Source organism: Tauraco erythrolophus, chromosome 4, assembly GCF_009769465.1.
Source record: "Tauraco erythrolophus isolate bTauEry1 chromosome 4, bTauEry1.pri, whole genome shotgun sequence".
NCBI classification, from domain to species: domain Eukaryota; kingdom Metazoa; phylum Chordata; class Aves; order Musophagiformes; family Musophagidae; genus Tauraco; species Tauraco erythrolophus.
Window position 1 is genome coordinate 7,611,407 of NC_141468.1, and position 15,316 is coordinate 7,626,722.

Here is a 15,316-nt window from a genome sequence, read left to right on the forward strand (position 1 = left end):
AGGACTCAGGCTGGAAAAGTTTGGGGACTTTTTTTCCTCGTGAGTAGGGGATCCACCGAAGCAAGGGAAAAATGGTGTAAGGACTCCTCCTCCTTTAAGAAAGGAGCGGCAGTGAACAACATGGATGAACTGACCTGCACTCCCCATTCCCTGTCCCCCTGCGCCGCCGGGGAGGAGGTAGAGCCAGGAACTGAAGGAAATAGGGGGGGGGGAGGTGTTGTTTTAAGATCTGGCCTTGTTTTCTCTTTCTCCTCTCAAGTAACCGGTTTCATTCCCTTGTGTCTCTCGTTAAGTAACTGTTAATAAATTGTTTTGTTTTAAGAAGAAAGCCTGAGTCATGTTTTGCCCGGGGCCATGGTTGGTGGGTGCTCCCTCTCGGTTCTTGTCTCGACCCTCCGTCCAAAAACCACGACAATTGGTTGCCCAGTTCAGTTTTCTCCTTTAAGTCTTGGCTGGCAATTTACTCGTGTGTTAAAATATTGCTCAGGTGCGACATTGCCTCCACTCGTTTGTGTTACTGGCACTTTGTAACAGCACGCGGGCAGAATTGCAGCCCTGAAAGGCCAGAGAGGAAACTTGATGGTTTTGCATGGTTGCATTAAGCCGTGTGCCTCATGTTTGCCTGCAGCATGGCATCCAAAACAACGCTTCCCTGAAAATGGTGAATCCACCCTTTCTTTTCATAGTTTCTTACCAGGATTAATCACTCTTTCTTGTTTTTTGTTTACTTAAATTTCCCTGATTCTCTCTTCTAAATTTGTTTTCCTCTTCTTTGTCCCGTGGATTGCAGCATCTCATGGGTCTCGTAGGGTGAAGAGTCCTGAGCGAATTGGTTAAAGCATTAGCCTCTCTTTATTGGTATTTTTATTTTTAGACATTTTCTTTCTGTTTAGTAGCCTCAGAATATTCTTGAAAATGAACAAAGCAGCAGCGGCCAGAGGTAGCACCTGCCCTTCATGTCACAGATGAGAGGATTTACAGGGACACATCAGGGCGTGGGAGATGTGAGCAGCACCAGGTGTTTGCCAGAAAGGAGGGAGAGCATCAGGGAGAACAGCAAGTGTGATGAAGGGGAGGTTAAGAGAGTAGTAAGGGAGATTTCCTTACTGGATGTTTCCTTGTTCATAGCAATTTACATAATCAGATGTCATTTGCTTTAACCAAGCCCATGTTTTGATGTTCACTTTCAGGGCTTTTTTTCTTTCTTTGGAAACAATTAATGGGAACCGCTGTCACCTCAGTCCATGTTCATGTCCCCTCTGCTAAGGCCGTAACGTTGCACCATCACGTACCACAACAACATTGATGCGTTGCTTTAATCCAGGGCAGATTTATCTATTGTAGCGTGGGAAAGGGGAGAGGAAGTCAGGTTAAGATCCTCTTTTTGAGATGGCAAGGAGAAGGGATTGGGATAATATGGCCCGTTGGTTAAGATAATTCTCCGGGGTTGGGGGATCTGGTTTCTAGGCCCCCTCTGCTCCCTCCTCTCATGTGATTACAGAAAAAAATAGCTTTTCTGCATGCTACTTCCCCTTTTGTAAAATGACAGCAGCCTTTTAAAAAACTAAATCCTAGCAGGTCTGGAGGAGCTTAGATAGTCGGGTGAGTATTTCTGCTAAGCAAGATCACTGGTGGGGCTGTGTGGAGGCATTTGGAGGCTCAGCAGAAGGAATCCTCTAACTTTTGAGGTTCACTCTGTGCTTCTAGAGGGTAGAAGTTAAGTAAGTAATTCCCAAATCCCTCCTGATCCATGACCATCAAGTAGCTGCTGTTGCACAGTGCTTTCCTTGGCTTTTGCTGTACCTGAGCATCCGTGCAAGCCAGTAGCATCCGTTCAGTCATTCCCCGTGTGTCCAGTGCTGCTGATCTGCTCATAAAGGAGTGGGACAGCCTTGTCCCAGTCCCTGTTGGCCTTTTGCAGTACCACCAAAATGCCGTGTCGATACGACACCCTATCTCCCAAACCCCAGAGTGTTATTGTAATGTATGGTGTTCAGCCTTGAAGGGTTAATTAGTGTGTAACGGGGCTCTAGGCGATCACTCGCCCATACTTTGAAGTGAAGAAAAGAGCACATGAATTTCTGCGCGTAGAGCGAACGGGCAACGGCAGAGGTGCGGGGTGGCTGCTGCTGGCTGCAGTGACCTCTGCTGCTCTGCTCTGGCTTCAGCAACACAACTTGCAACTTGATCTAACCCGTAGGTTTCTTTCCAAGTGATTTCCATCGTTTTGTTTTTGTTTTTTTTTTTAAATTTCGAATTCCATTTTCCTTTAAATAGCTTGTCATTCGAGAGTCCATCTGAGTTGAGAAACACTGTGCAGGTCAAGCTGCGTGATCTGCAGGCGTGCGATGCGCGCTCCGCTGGGAAATACTAAGCACAGTGTAATGCCATGATTAAGGTCTTAGGGAGGCTGAGGCAAAGTGAAAAAAAATGCCTCCTTCCCTTCTCTGCAAGCTTCTTGAGTGCAGTGGCCACTAGCCGTTGGGGTGGCTGGTGTGCTCAGGCAGCACCTCCCAAAGAGACATCTTCCTCCAAATACCCTCATCCCTATGGGGGATTGTTCGCTTTGTACTTTGAGGGTAATTCAGCTTCTTCTGATGCCTTCTTCCAGATTACACTTTATATTCACTGTCTCCCTGAATCCCACGTGCTCATATCCTGCATGTGATTTCAAAGAGGGGCAGATTGGCTCAACTCAGAGGACTCCGCAGCGGTAGGACTAAACCCTTTCCCCTCCTTCACTTTAAAACTGCGCAAGTTTATCTGCCCTCAGAGAGCGCAGACGGCGCAGTGCCCATTTGGTTTGCAAATCAGAGGGAAGAGGGTCTTGTGGCAACCCTCGGCGTGCGATGCTGCGTGTCTCATGAGCTCTTTTCTGGCCTTTGCCCACCTGACTGTTGGTCTTTGTGGGTAACCCACTTGTAAGCCGCGTGGGTGACGGTGAAGTGTTGTTGGCAGCTGTCTCAGAGGGGTTTAGGTCGGTTTGGAGAACCTCTGAGGTTCTCAAAAATAGAAATGCAAAGCATTAATATGTGCATGGTAAAAAACATACCACAGACTAAGTTGGAGGCTTTAAACAGGTAACACTGTGGCAGATTATTTGTATTGAAACGGCCTTCTTCATCGTGATAGTATCAGGTACACAAATGATCCCACGAATGTACATGTGCATAGAGGAAAATGGATAAATACATGCAATAATTTCCCATTAAAGTGACTATTTGCTTGAAATGTCATTTGGGATCCTAGTGTACCTTTGACTAACTTCAACGAGTCAAAACTGCCCCTGCCCTAACTGTAACCCTTAAGGGACCAAGGCATTAGACCCATACAGCAAAAGAAAGCTTTCCAAACATGTGCTGTACAAAGCCAAGTGAGTGGTGTATTGGTTTCCTGTTGTCAATATTAAGAACTGAATTTGTGATGCAATCTACCTGGAAATATTTCTAAAATATCACAGGATTTTCCAGATATTTATTTACAGTGAGGAGCCTACTCATGTATTTGTTGTTCCGACATCCTGCAGCGTATTATATTTGAGCTCATGTATTGTTGATGTTAAATTTCCTGTGTGTGAAGGTCCTTACACGAATGCAGCTTTTGATGACTGATTATGGGTGGAAATTCAGGTCAGTCATAATCTTTCCAGTGAATTCAGAGGAAATTGGATTAGTCTGCATTCTTACGGGAAAGATCCTGCCCGGTGCAGGGGACCTTCTGCTCTCAGCATCTTCACGCAGACATTAGGGCACTTGGAACCTTTGAGGATGATGTCTTGACACATGAGTAAGCATCTTAATTAAGCTACTTGAACCTTGAAACATGTAGAGAGTTTTGTGTTTGCTGATGGTGCACTTTTACTTTCTTTCTGAATGTGTCCATCTGTTGTTTAATGAGTGGTCTCTGCTTAGCCTTCGCCAGCTTTCTCTTGTTCTTAAATCAATTGTCTGCAATTGGTGTAATTAATATCCTGCCCCTGGAGTTGTACTGGTAGTCTCTTTAGGGTTTGCACAAGTTAAATATATCCTTTGGAAATTATTTGTAAGCATTTAAGGAGCAAACCCAGAGAGGCATTGCTCTGAGTAGTTAATTAGATATATGCTTGCAGAGGTGGTTTTTCTCTTTAAAGCTAGAATTTTGACAAGAGGCTTAGTGGGAATGATCGGTGGGAATGGTGAGGGTGTAGAAAACCCGTGAGGATGCTTGGAGTTGTTGCACAGAAAGCAGGCAGTGCTTAATAACGCTGCAGGGAAATTTGGGCATCCAGAGCGAGGGTGATACTGGAGCTGAATTTGGTGGGAAGGAGCGTGGGGCTGTTGTACAGCAGCTGCCTGCCCATGCCAGCTTCTGCACCATGCCAGCTTCTGCACGGTGTCAAACCAGTGCCTTCTCCCCACCAGCCCACACCCCGCCTCCGTCACCCCCTCGCACCCTGCTTTCCTGCTGTCCTGAGGCTTCAAACTCCAACCAACCGTCTTCGTTCATCTGACACGGGAACTGTAAACCTCTAATGCCCCAGATACTTATCCCTCAAACATTTTGGCTTCAGGGAGGAGTGAATCATAGAATCATAGAATCATAGAATGGTTAGGGCTGGAAGGGACCTTCAAAGGTCATCTAGTCCAACCCCCCTGCAAGGAACAGGGATATCTCCAACTAGATCAGGTTGCTCAGGGCCTTGTCCAACCTGGCCTTGAACGTCTCCAGGGATGGAGCATCCACCACCTCTCTGGGCAACCTGTTCCAGTGTTCTACCACTCTCATGGTAAAAAATTTTTTCCTAATATCCAACCTGAACCTACCTCCCTCTATTTTAAAACCGTTACCCCTTGTCCTATCATAACTGGCCCTCCTGAACAGCCTCTCCCCATCTTTCCTGTAGGCCCCCTTGAGGTACTGGAAGACCGCTATAAGGTCACCCCGGAGCCTCCTCTTCTCCAGGCTGAACAGCCCCAACTCTTTCAGCCTGTCCTCATAGGAAAGGTGCTCCAGCCCTCTTATCATCTTCGTGGCCCTCCTCTGGACCCTCTCCAACTGGTCCATGTCCTTCTTATGTTGGGGACTCCAGAACTGGACGCAGTACTCCAAGTGAGGTCTCACGAGGGCAGAGTAGAGGGGGAGAATCACCTCCCTCGACCTGCTGGCCACGCTCCTCTTGATGCAGCCCAGGACGCGGTTGGCCTTCTGGGCCGCAAGAGCACATTGCCGGCTCATATTGAGCTTCTCGTCCACCAGTACTCCCAAGTCCTTCTCCTCAGGGCTGCTGTCGATCCATTCACCACCCAGTCTGTATTTATGCCTGGGATTGCCACGACCCAGATGTAGGACCTTGCATTTGGCCTGGTTAAACTTCATGAGGTTGGTACGGGCCCACCTCTCCAGCCTGTCGAGGTCCCTCTGGATGGCATCCCTCCCTTCCAGCGTGTCGACGGCACCACACAGCTTGGTGTCATCGGCGAACTTGCTGAGGGTGCACTCCATGCCACTGTCCACGTCACCGACAAAGATGTTGAAGAGGGCCGGGCCCAACACGGACCCCTGAGGGACGCCACTCGTGACCGGTCTCCACTTGGACATTGAGCCGTTGACCACTACTCTCTGAGTGCGGCCATTGAGCCAATTCCTTATCCACCGAGTGGTCCATCCATCAAACCCATGACTCTCTAGTTTAGAGAGAAGAATGTCGTGCGGGACAGTGTCAAAAGCTTTGCACAAGTCCAAGTAGATGACATCCGTTGGTCGACCCTTGTCCACCGATGTTGTCACCCCATCGTAAAAGGCCACCAAGTTGGTCAGGCACGATCTGCCTTTGGTGAAGCCATGTTGGCTGTCACCCACCACCTCCTTGCTCTCCATGTGCCTTAGCATGGTTCCCAGGAGAATCTGCTCCATGACCTTGCCAGGCACAGAGGTGAGGCTGACCGGTCTGTAGTTGCCCGGGTCCTCCTTGTTCCCCTTTTTAAAAATGGGGGTTATGTTCCCTCTCTTCCAGTCATCGGGGACCTCGCCAGACCGCCACGACTTCTCGAATACAATAGCCAGTGGCTTGGCAACTTCATCCGCCAGTTCCTTCAGGACCCGCGGATGGATCTCATCAGGTCCCATGGACTTGTGCACCTTCAAGTTCCTCAGATGTTCTCGAACCTGGTCTTCAAGTACAGTGGGCGGTGGTTCATCCTCACAGTCCCTGCTAGTTCTTTCCACAGCTTGGGTGGTAAGACAAGAGGCTTTACCAGTGAAGACTGAGGCAAAAAATTCATTGAGTACCTCAGCCTTCTGAAGTGAAGGAATTTGTGAGTAATAATAGTATTCTGGGCTGTGAAGCACTCCTGACTGTTTACTTCAGTCAAAATCATATTTTATGATGTTGAATAAAGCACTGACAAGTACTGCCTAATTAAAGTTAGCTTTATGTTTTGCAGCCACTTAAAAAAATAAAAATCACTATTTCATCTTATCTGTTTTTTTTTCAGGATCAAGCATGAAAATATTGTTGCCCTGGAAGACATCTATGAGAGTCCGAACCATTTATACCTGGTCATGCAATTGTAAGTACTGAACCTAATGAAGTTTTTATGCCAAAATGGCCAACTCTTCTTGTTCTGGTTTTGTTCTTTAACCCAAAAGATGGGATACATGAGAGGTATTTGTCTTGTGTGCTGCGGTCTGCAAAATCCCCAACAGATGGTTAAAAATGAATCTCCAGGTGTGATGGGATGGGTGGTTGTGAAATTGGAAACTAAAGTGTTCTGTGAATGGTCTCATCCGAATCAAATTAGAGTGAAGAGGAGATGTTAAGGGTATCAGAACTGTCTCCGTATGTATGGAGTTGCCACGGTTTAGTTCTCTGTGACTCAATAGATACCTGGTCTGTACTGAGCGAGGGGTGACCTGAGATGCCCCTATGTGCCTGGGTGCTGGATATACAAGAAAGCATCATCCTTGTCTCAGCAGCAGTGGTAGTTCATACTATTCTTGACACGTCTCTCTCACCACAGTCCCTCCTCTTCTCTGTTTTCTCCCTCTGAACCCGAGAAGATCAGAATCCTGTCAGGTACATGATAAGTTCTGGCTGGCCTGGTCCTCCTGTCACATCCACCTGGCAGGGAGGAGGGAGTGATGCTCATATAGCTTTTTTTTTTCCTCCTCTTTCTGAAATCAATTAAAAAACATGATTTGAAGTTAAAATGTCTTCTTATAATTTTTAATCGCTCTTTTCCAATGACGAGTTCACCTCAAGCAAGAGCCGAGCAGACAAGACAGAGGGATAAAGCACAGCTGTGAAGAGCCAGATATGCCGTAGAGAAGCCTGGAGCATCTGATAGAGGCAGCTCTAGGGTTAAATGCCCCATGGGAAGCCCTGGAAGACTATGCCAGTTCCTTGTCTGTTGGTAGCATCCAGGCATGGAGATGTCGTTAGAAGTTGTTCTGCTGGCATTGTGGGAAGAATAGTGCCCTATACATTTTTAGTCTGTTTTGGTAGCCCTACATTTCATCCCAGAGTGATGCAAAAGGACTTGCGTAGGAATGTCAGTGTTGTTCAAATTCCAACAACCAGCTGGGTTATGGGAAGTGCCAATTTTGTGACCAGTTGATTTACAAATCCTTATTTTTGTTTAATCTCTTTAGAAAAAATCAATCAATATTACTCCTACTTATTATTAGCTTGTTTAATGTAGTGTAACTCACTTTTCTGAATTTCTTACATCCACATCATTGGGTTATCTGAAATGTAGGTCTGTAATCATAGGTGACACTGAATATATATTAGTATAAATTTCTGCTGGCTCACAATTCAACACTTTCTAGGGAGTTATCCTTTCTGTTGTAGCTGTATTTGTAAACCCAGCCAACTAATTTTCCACAGGCCAAGCATTTAGCTATTCCAGAGGGACACAGCTTCACTGATGCCCACCAGGGCGAGATGCCTGGCTGAAGTCATCAGCTGGGAACTCATCCGCAGTGTTCAGGGTGGCAGCTCTGAGCACTCCCCAGCCCCAACGAAGAGCTGAATCTGCCAGGCAGTGAGACTGATGCTTTTTATCATCCCTATTAAGAAAAAGCAGGGAAAATCCTCAAAAACTACAGCGTGGTTCTATCTGAATGTAGGCACACACTTGAATGCAATCAAGGGACGGCACTGTAACAAGCTCCCACTCACACAGAGAGTCTATGTGACAAATCTCATGTGCGTGCGTGCTCTTAATCTGCCTCAGCTATGGGGCACAACACGTTAGCTTAAGCTTATTTTATTAAAGTCATTTGATGTTGTGCCAAGCCGATTCTCTTAGCCCTCCTTGCTGCTGCAAATCAGACAAGGCTGTGTTGTCCTCTGCTCTGCACAGAGCATTTCCAGGGAATAATCTTTTTGCCTTCTCTTGGAAAAGGATTTTGTTATCCCAAGGTGGAGAGGACAAGATGGCCAGGTACTCATCCTCATCACTACGGACGTTGCATTAAGGATGGTGCAACCTCTGCACTGCCTCTGAATTTTCATCGATAGTTGGGATTGGGATCGATCAGCATCAATAGTTGGGCAGCAACTCCAGAAAGTCTGGAAGACTCAAAATGAGTTCTGCGTGCCTCCTTTCACAGTTTCTGTCTGGGAGAAGGCGTGCATGGATAATCTCTTGTTTCCAAGGTAACATGAACTTGTCAATACAATAGCTGCGAAGCATTGCATGGCATGAGGTATCTATTTGTTTACATCTCTGCCCTATTTATTATTAGACTCCTTGTGGGTTTTTTAGCTTCTCATTTTTGTGTATCTCTCCTGTACAAGACAATAGTTGCCTACATTTATGACTGGGATTTGATATGAAGTAGAAGGTGTTCTGATCAAGCATCTTTCAGGAAGCAGCATTTAGATTAGAAAAAAAAAAAGAGAGGTGGTAAGATTAGGGCCACTTAAAGATCAGTGTCATGGGCACAACAAATCTCAAATCCCTATGCCCATCTCCCTGGCTCATTACTTGCTAAGTGGGCACTAACTAATGTTTCCTGAGAGATTTTCTGTTGCATGGACAGCATTTCCAGCACGAGCCTTTAGAGCATGCCTTGCAATGTTGTCGAAAAACCACATTACAGCCCCTGAGCATCTCACAGCACCTTTGTGGGAGAAGGCTTTTGGAAGTGGACCAAGCCTCTCTGTGTCTGTTTGCCCTCTGGTACGCCTACTTTTAGTTGAAAGCCATTCTTGCTAGCAGGCCAACCTAAAGGATAATTATTGCTCCTTGTTTATTCTGTCAAAGATATGGGCAAGCACAGGTGGCAGTGTCTGTGCTGGAGTTGGTGGGAAGGGAGGTGAAGAGATGGCTGTCTGTGTCTACTTGACACTTAATTTATCTCTGGGAAAATCTGATCTCTGGCTTTGGTTTCACCACCTTGTTTTTATGTACTTTATATACAAACCATCATAAAACTGTTCAAACTGTCTTCTTAGCGCAAGGTAGACCAGAAGTCCCACTTGGAGATTCCCAACTTTGACACATCAGAATTTCATGTGCTGTCCCAAAGCATTAACCTGTTCCTTAGAAATGGCTGGGCCAGTTTTTATCCATTTATTTTCCCAAAAGACAGGATGTTCCAACCGAGTGACTCTAAGTTTGGCAAGGTTGTGGACAACTCCGTGCAATCATTTGCTCCAAGCAGTATTGCTCAGCTTTGGTATGAGGTGGAGTTACCGGTGCAGCTGCAAAGCAGAATACAGATGTAGGATAATCTCTGCTTTTCCTATGATGATTCTGCTAAAATTTTGCAGGCACTAGAGAAAAGAATTGTAAAGGATTTAGATTTTGTCATATTTCCATTAGGATTATGTGCTTTCAAACCAGGAAAACACCTGCTCCTTTCTGAACTCGAATTTCCTATAGAAGCTTTAAGACCGGTTTCCCCAGAGGATATTGTAGAAGACATAGAATCATAGAATCACAGAATGGTCAGGGTTGGAAGGGGCCTCAAAGATCATCTAGTTCCAACCCCACTGCCATGGGCAGGGAAACCCTCCACTACACCGGGTTGCCCAAAGCCTCATCCAACACAGGCTTGAACACTTCCAGGGATGGGGCATCCACAGCTTCTCTGGGCAACCTGTTCCACTGCCTCACCACCCTCTGAGTGAAAAATTTCTTCCTTATATCCAATCTAAATCTTCCCTCTTTCAGTTTAAATCCATTGCCCCTTGTCCTATCACTACGCACCCTTGTAAAAAGTCCCTCTCCAGCTTTCCTGTAGGCCCCTTCAGGTACTGGAAGGCTGCTATAAGTTCACCGCAGAGCCTTCTCTTCTCCAGGCTGAACAGCCCCAACTCTCTCAGCCTGTTTTCATAGCAGAGATGCTCCAGCCCTCGGATCATCTTCGTGGCCCTCCTCTGGATTCGCTCCAGTAGCTTCATGTCCTTCTTGTGTTGGGGACTCCAGAGCTGAACACAGTGTTCCAGGTGGGGTCTCACAAGAGCAGAGTAGAGAGGCAGAATCACCTCCCTTAACCTGCTGGCCACGCTTCTTGTGATACAGCCCAGGACGCGGTTGGCTTTCTGGGCTGCCAGTGCACATTGCCGGCTCACGTTGAGCTTCTCATCCAGCAGCACCCCCAAATCCTTTTCCTCAGGGCTGCTCTCAATCCATTCTCCACCCAGCCTGTACTTGTGCTTGGGATTGCCCTGACCCACGTGCAGCATCTTGCACTTGGCCTTGTTGAACTTCACAAGGTTCTCACAGGCCCATCTCTCCACAGGGAGAAAGAAAGTGCTTTCAGAAATAAAAGTTTTATTGAACTATGTCTCGATACAATAGTAAACTTTTTTAATAAGCAGTTACAGGATTTTTGGTTGCTACTGGTGCCACTTGGCAAGAATCACCCGACAGTGTCTTCTAAACTACCTGCCATACTTCAGCTCTTCAGTATAGGGAAATATCCTGACAACCTATTGTGGTTGGTATTGTCAGATATTAATATTTCATTGGCATAATCGGCCCCTATGGATATCGATGATTCATTTCCTGCATGCTGGAAAATCATGCGTAAAAATGGATTTACATAAACACGTCTTTTCCTTCTGAGTGTTACAGGACCTTTTGCAAATGAGGTTTCTGAACATGCTGCCTGGGCAGGTCAGAGCAGATTCCCAAAGCTCCACTCTGACTTCATCCGTATTGTTCAGCTGCACCGAAGCGTGAAGCAGCGAAGTTTGGTTTCCTGCAGATTTGTGTGCACCCTGCGTTAGTTACAGCCACAGGAGCTGGGGCTGTTGCCCCTCTGAAAGGATAAAGGGCCACGTTAAAAATTAACGAAGATATTAATTTCCATGTTCTCATTTATTCATCCATATTTGCTTAAAATGTGAAGGAACTTAATGTTTTTGCTATCTCTGCTCTTCTGTCAAAGTTGGTTGAAGTTCACCCCATGGGTCAGAAGTTACTGAGGGCTGGCAAGCTGGGATGGAGGGCCGTTGCCTCACTGCCTTTGGAAAACAGGCTAAAAATAGGTCTAAAAGGCACCTCCAAAACCTATGGAATTTATCTGCCTGTCCTAGGGCAGGATATACTGTCTGTACCATTCGATCAGCATTAGCAGATGTTTTTCTAACCTGTTCTTAAAAATCTCCAGTCTCATGCTCCCCAGGGTATCAAAACCATTGCTTAACGTCCTTATGGATACAGAGCATTTCCTAATAACTAAGTCTTCCAAGTTGCAATTTTAACCTGCTCTGCTGGAAGTCTTATTTCTCTAATTCCTCCTGAAGGTAACGAGACTGTTCAAATGGGGAAAGGTTACAGAAGGAGGCCCTAGAAAGCATGTAGCTAGGTAAGTAATGATCAAACTTGAGCACCCACCTCTGAGTTTCTCTGCATTTTTTTTTGCTGTCAAGAATAGTGCCAAATCCAGAGGAATTCCTATTAATACCAGGGTCCAGTTAAAGAAAGTGAAAACCCTACTGCCAGGCTAGTATAGCTTTCCACTTTGTCGTGGTTTTAGGCTGATCCAGCAACTAAAACTCACACAGTCTCTCCTTCTCCAGTAGAGAGGAGAGGGAAAAAAAAAAACCAAAAACGAAAAACAAAAACCAAAGGGACTGAGGGTTGAGACAAGAACAGAGGGAGCACCCACCAACCGTGGTCCCAGGCAAAACAGACTGGGCTTTCTCAAAGCAAAACAGTTTATTAATGATTACTTAGAAGGACAAAGGGAAACAAAACCGGTTACTCGAGAGGACAGAAAGAAATAAAACCAGATTTTAAAACCGACACCTTCCCCCCCCCCTTTCCTTTTCCTCCCGGCTCTACCTCCTCCCCCCAGCAGCACAGGGGGCAGGGACTGGGGAGTGCAGGTCAGTTCATTCCGTGCTGTTACTGCTGCTTCTCTCTCAAAGGAGGAGGAGTCCTTACACCCTTTTCCCCTGCTCCAATGGATCCCCTACCCACGAGGAAAAATCCACAAACTTCTCCAGCGTGAGTCCAGCCCACTGGAAACAATCCTTCCCCACAGATTGCTCCGGTGTGGGCTTTACCACAGTCTCGGGTACTTAGGGAGCTGTAGCCACTCGCTCCGGTGTGGGTCGTCACGCAGACTCCAGATGCCTCTCTGCCTTGTCGTGCGTCCCAACACGACCATCCTCAGGCTCAGGCATCTTCTTCCCACGGGCTGCGAGTGGGTCTCTGCTCCACCGAGGCCGTCCTGGTTGCAGGGGGGCCGCCTGCCATCTCACCATTAGCCGCAGGGGAAACTCGGCTCCGGCACACCTCCTCCCGCTCCATCGTCACTGACCTGCTGTCGATGCGGCTATTTCTCTCAGATCTCAGTCCTCTCCAGGTGAACTCAGCCCAGTGGGCATGGGGTGCCCCCGAGTTCCCCAGCTGGCTCCGCCGCCGCCATTCTCCGTGGGCGGCGCCAGCCCGACGCAGGCAGCTGCCCGGCCGGGAGCCAGGGAGCGGGGGCAGTGCCCTCCTCCCTTCTCTGCTCGATCCTGGGCAAAGCACCTTTTCCGGTTCCTTTGTCCCGACTTAAATAGGGCAATTCGCAGAGGCGCTGATTGGCTCAACCCCGAGGGGGATGTCAGTCTGATCTGGTGGCCAGAACTAAGCCTAACCCGGTTCCAAAACCGAGGAGGTCGCAGGGAGCAAGACCCCTCTCCTGCCACCAGAACCACCCCTCCCTCCACATCAAACCATGACACACTTCTTTGGGGGCTGTGCTCCCGAAGAGTGGGTCTGATCCTCTCAGCAGGAATGCTGCTTTTCCTGGATCTTGTCAGCTGGTGTTTCTGATTCTCCAAGGAAACTGGAACATTTGTCCTACCTGAGGTCTTTCGAGGCTTTGACATCTCCGGTGAGAACAAGCATTTAGGGTGAGCAGCCCAGTTTGGCCAACCCCAAAATGCTTCTCCCTAGCTTTGCAAAAAAAAAACATCTCAAACTGAGCCTAAAACCCTGACCTTGGGGTTGTTCCAGCTTGGCATCTTAACTCTGCTGAACTCTTCAGATGATTTCCATCACAGAAAAGCCAAGATGACGGGGGCTCCTTCCTGCCGGGTGCAAGTCATGCGCAGAGGAGAGCCCTGCCCAGAAGTTTGCGGGCTCAGAGTCCCAGTGTCCCATTCCTGGTGTTTATCAGCTCTCCCCCACCACACGCAAGTGCCTTATAACCCTGTAATGAGCTGAGAGGCAGCTCAAACAGGCAGGTACCCACCTGCAGTAAAATCTGCAGAAGTTTTTATTTTTACTGGAACTATGCTGCTTGTGAGCTTGCTATTCACCTGAACGTTTTGCAAATAAGCAAGCAAAGCACTGTCAGGATTAATTGCTGAATTCCCTTTGTTTTTTCAAAGTCCAAGGCCTGAGCGCACTCCGAGAGCAGCCAAGCGTGGACGGGCTGTGCAAGTGACATTTCAATGAAAATATTCAGCCTCCAAGAAAAACAACAGACAATGGAGGGAAGTGCCGTGTTTGCCAGGTTCCTTAAGGAGTCTATCAAGGACACACTGGGTTACAAAACAGCGATACGCACACCAAGCCGCTCTCACATCAGGATGCTAATTAAAGCAAAACATAGATCTGCCGCCCCGCATTCCTTCGAGGAGATTTATTCCCATACTCGTTTTTCTCGTGCCTGTAAAGCATTATGCAAAAGACAGAAGGAAATATCTCTGCATTCACAATGGGATTTATATGAATGATAAAAGCAAGATGCATTGTTTAGCAGCAGAAAATACTTATGTTCAAGCATAAAGAAGCCCCTCAGCGTCACCTTTTTCTGCTGATGGTGTTATTATCAGTATTAGTAATAACAGTAATGATAACAACAGAAACACCACCAGTAATGAAGAACACTGGAGCTGATGACCACGAATCAGGGGATTCAGTTTGGTTCGTGGTACGGATGGGAGATAGCTGCACACCCATAGATTCTGCTCTTTATTTCCAATACTCATGGCTCAGATGAGGCGTCTCTAAAGGGCCAGCCTGCTGTAGTGTCTGGCATTCTTTGAAAATACATCGTGTCTATGCAGAAAGCCTTGGATCCCATGCTTCCAGCACCTCCTCGTGCTGCACAGGAATAAGACGTGTGGTAGGTGTATGTGGCAGATGGATCTCATGGGATTTATTGGATAGGACACTTAATGAATGGGCCAGGGAAAGGCGTATTCCCGATTCCTGGTCAAGCAAATATACATGAATTTTATATTAATTGGTTATTGGATAAATTTTTCACTTGTTTGGTGCTTTCTTGGTGCAAATGCTACTGAAGAACTATAGCACCAGGAAGTCATGACAGGAAGGAGCCAGCAGGTGCTAAGGGAGCTTTGCTTGGACTTTGACACAGCTGACCAGAGACTTAAGGGCTCTAGTTAGGCAAGACTTCATTTCATCACAACTTGTGGAGTGAAGCATCAGTGATTCGGGCAAAGCAGCCTTCAGGAGTTTGCAGTGGAACAAGAAATGCCACTGTGGTTTAAAAAAGCCTTTTGCTGCTTCTATGGACAAGAGTTTTTTTGAACTGAGAGGAAGGTGCTCTAGAAGGCACAGCTCTCCAGGGGTGGATTCAGCTGGTGAACATGGAAATTACAGTGGGACAGCAGCAACAGGGTTGAGCATGTGTGACACGACTGGGAGCATCAGATAATGATGGTGAAAGAAGTGCTCAGGAAAATGAATCCTGGGCCTATCACAGCCTTCAACATGGACATATTGCAGACGTGGGCCCAAACTGCAGAGCTGGGATGTTAGATTCTGAAATCGTCCTTATTATTTGGACATGTGCAATACAGGTTTTGATTCTAGCCTGTTTCTAGTGCTTAATGCAGTCAGAGCATGCTTTA

At 47.0% G+C, this 15,316-nt stretch overlaps 1 protein-coding gene across 1 annotated transcript in view; it reads left to right on the forward strand.

The window, feature by feature from the left end:
* CAMK1D (calcium/calmodulin dependent protein kinase ID) overlaps positions 1 to 15,316 on the forward strand; it is a 231,497-nt gene that overhangs the window by 136,971 nt on the left and 79,210 nt on the right. Inside the window, exon 3 of the mRNA XM_086610012.1 lies at positions 6,474 to 6,548. Within this exon, the coding sequence (XP_086466138.1) occupies positions 6,474 to 6,548 (75 nt within the window). The remainder of the gene's footprint in view (positions 1 to 6,473; positions 6,549 to 15,316) is intronic.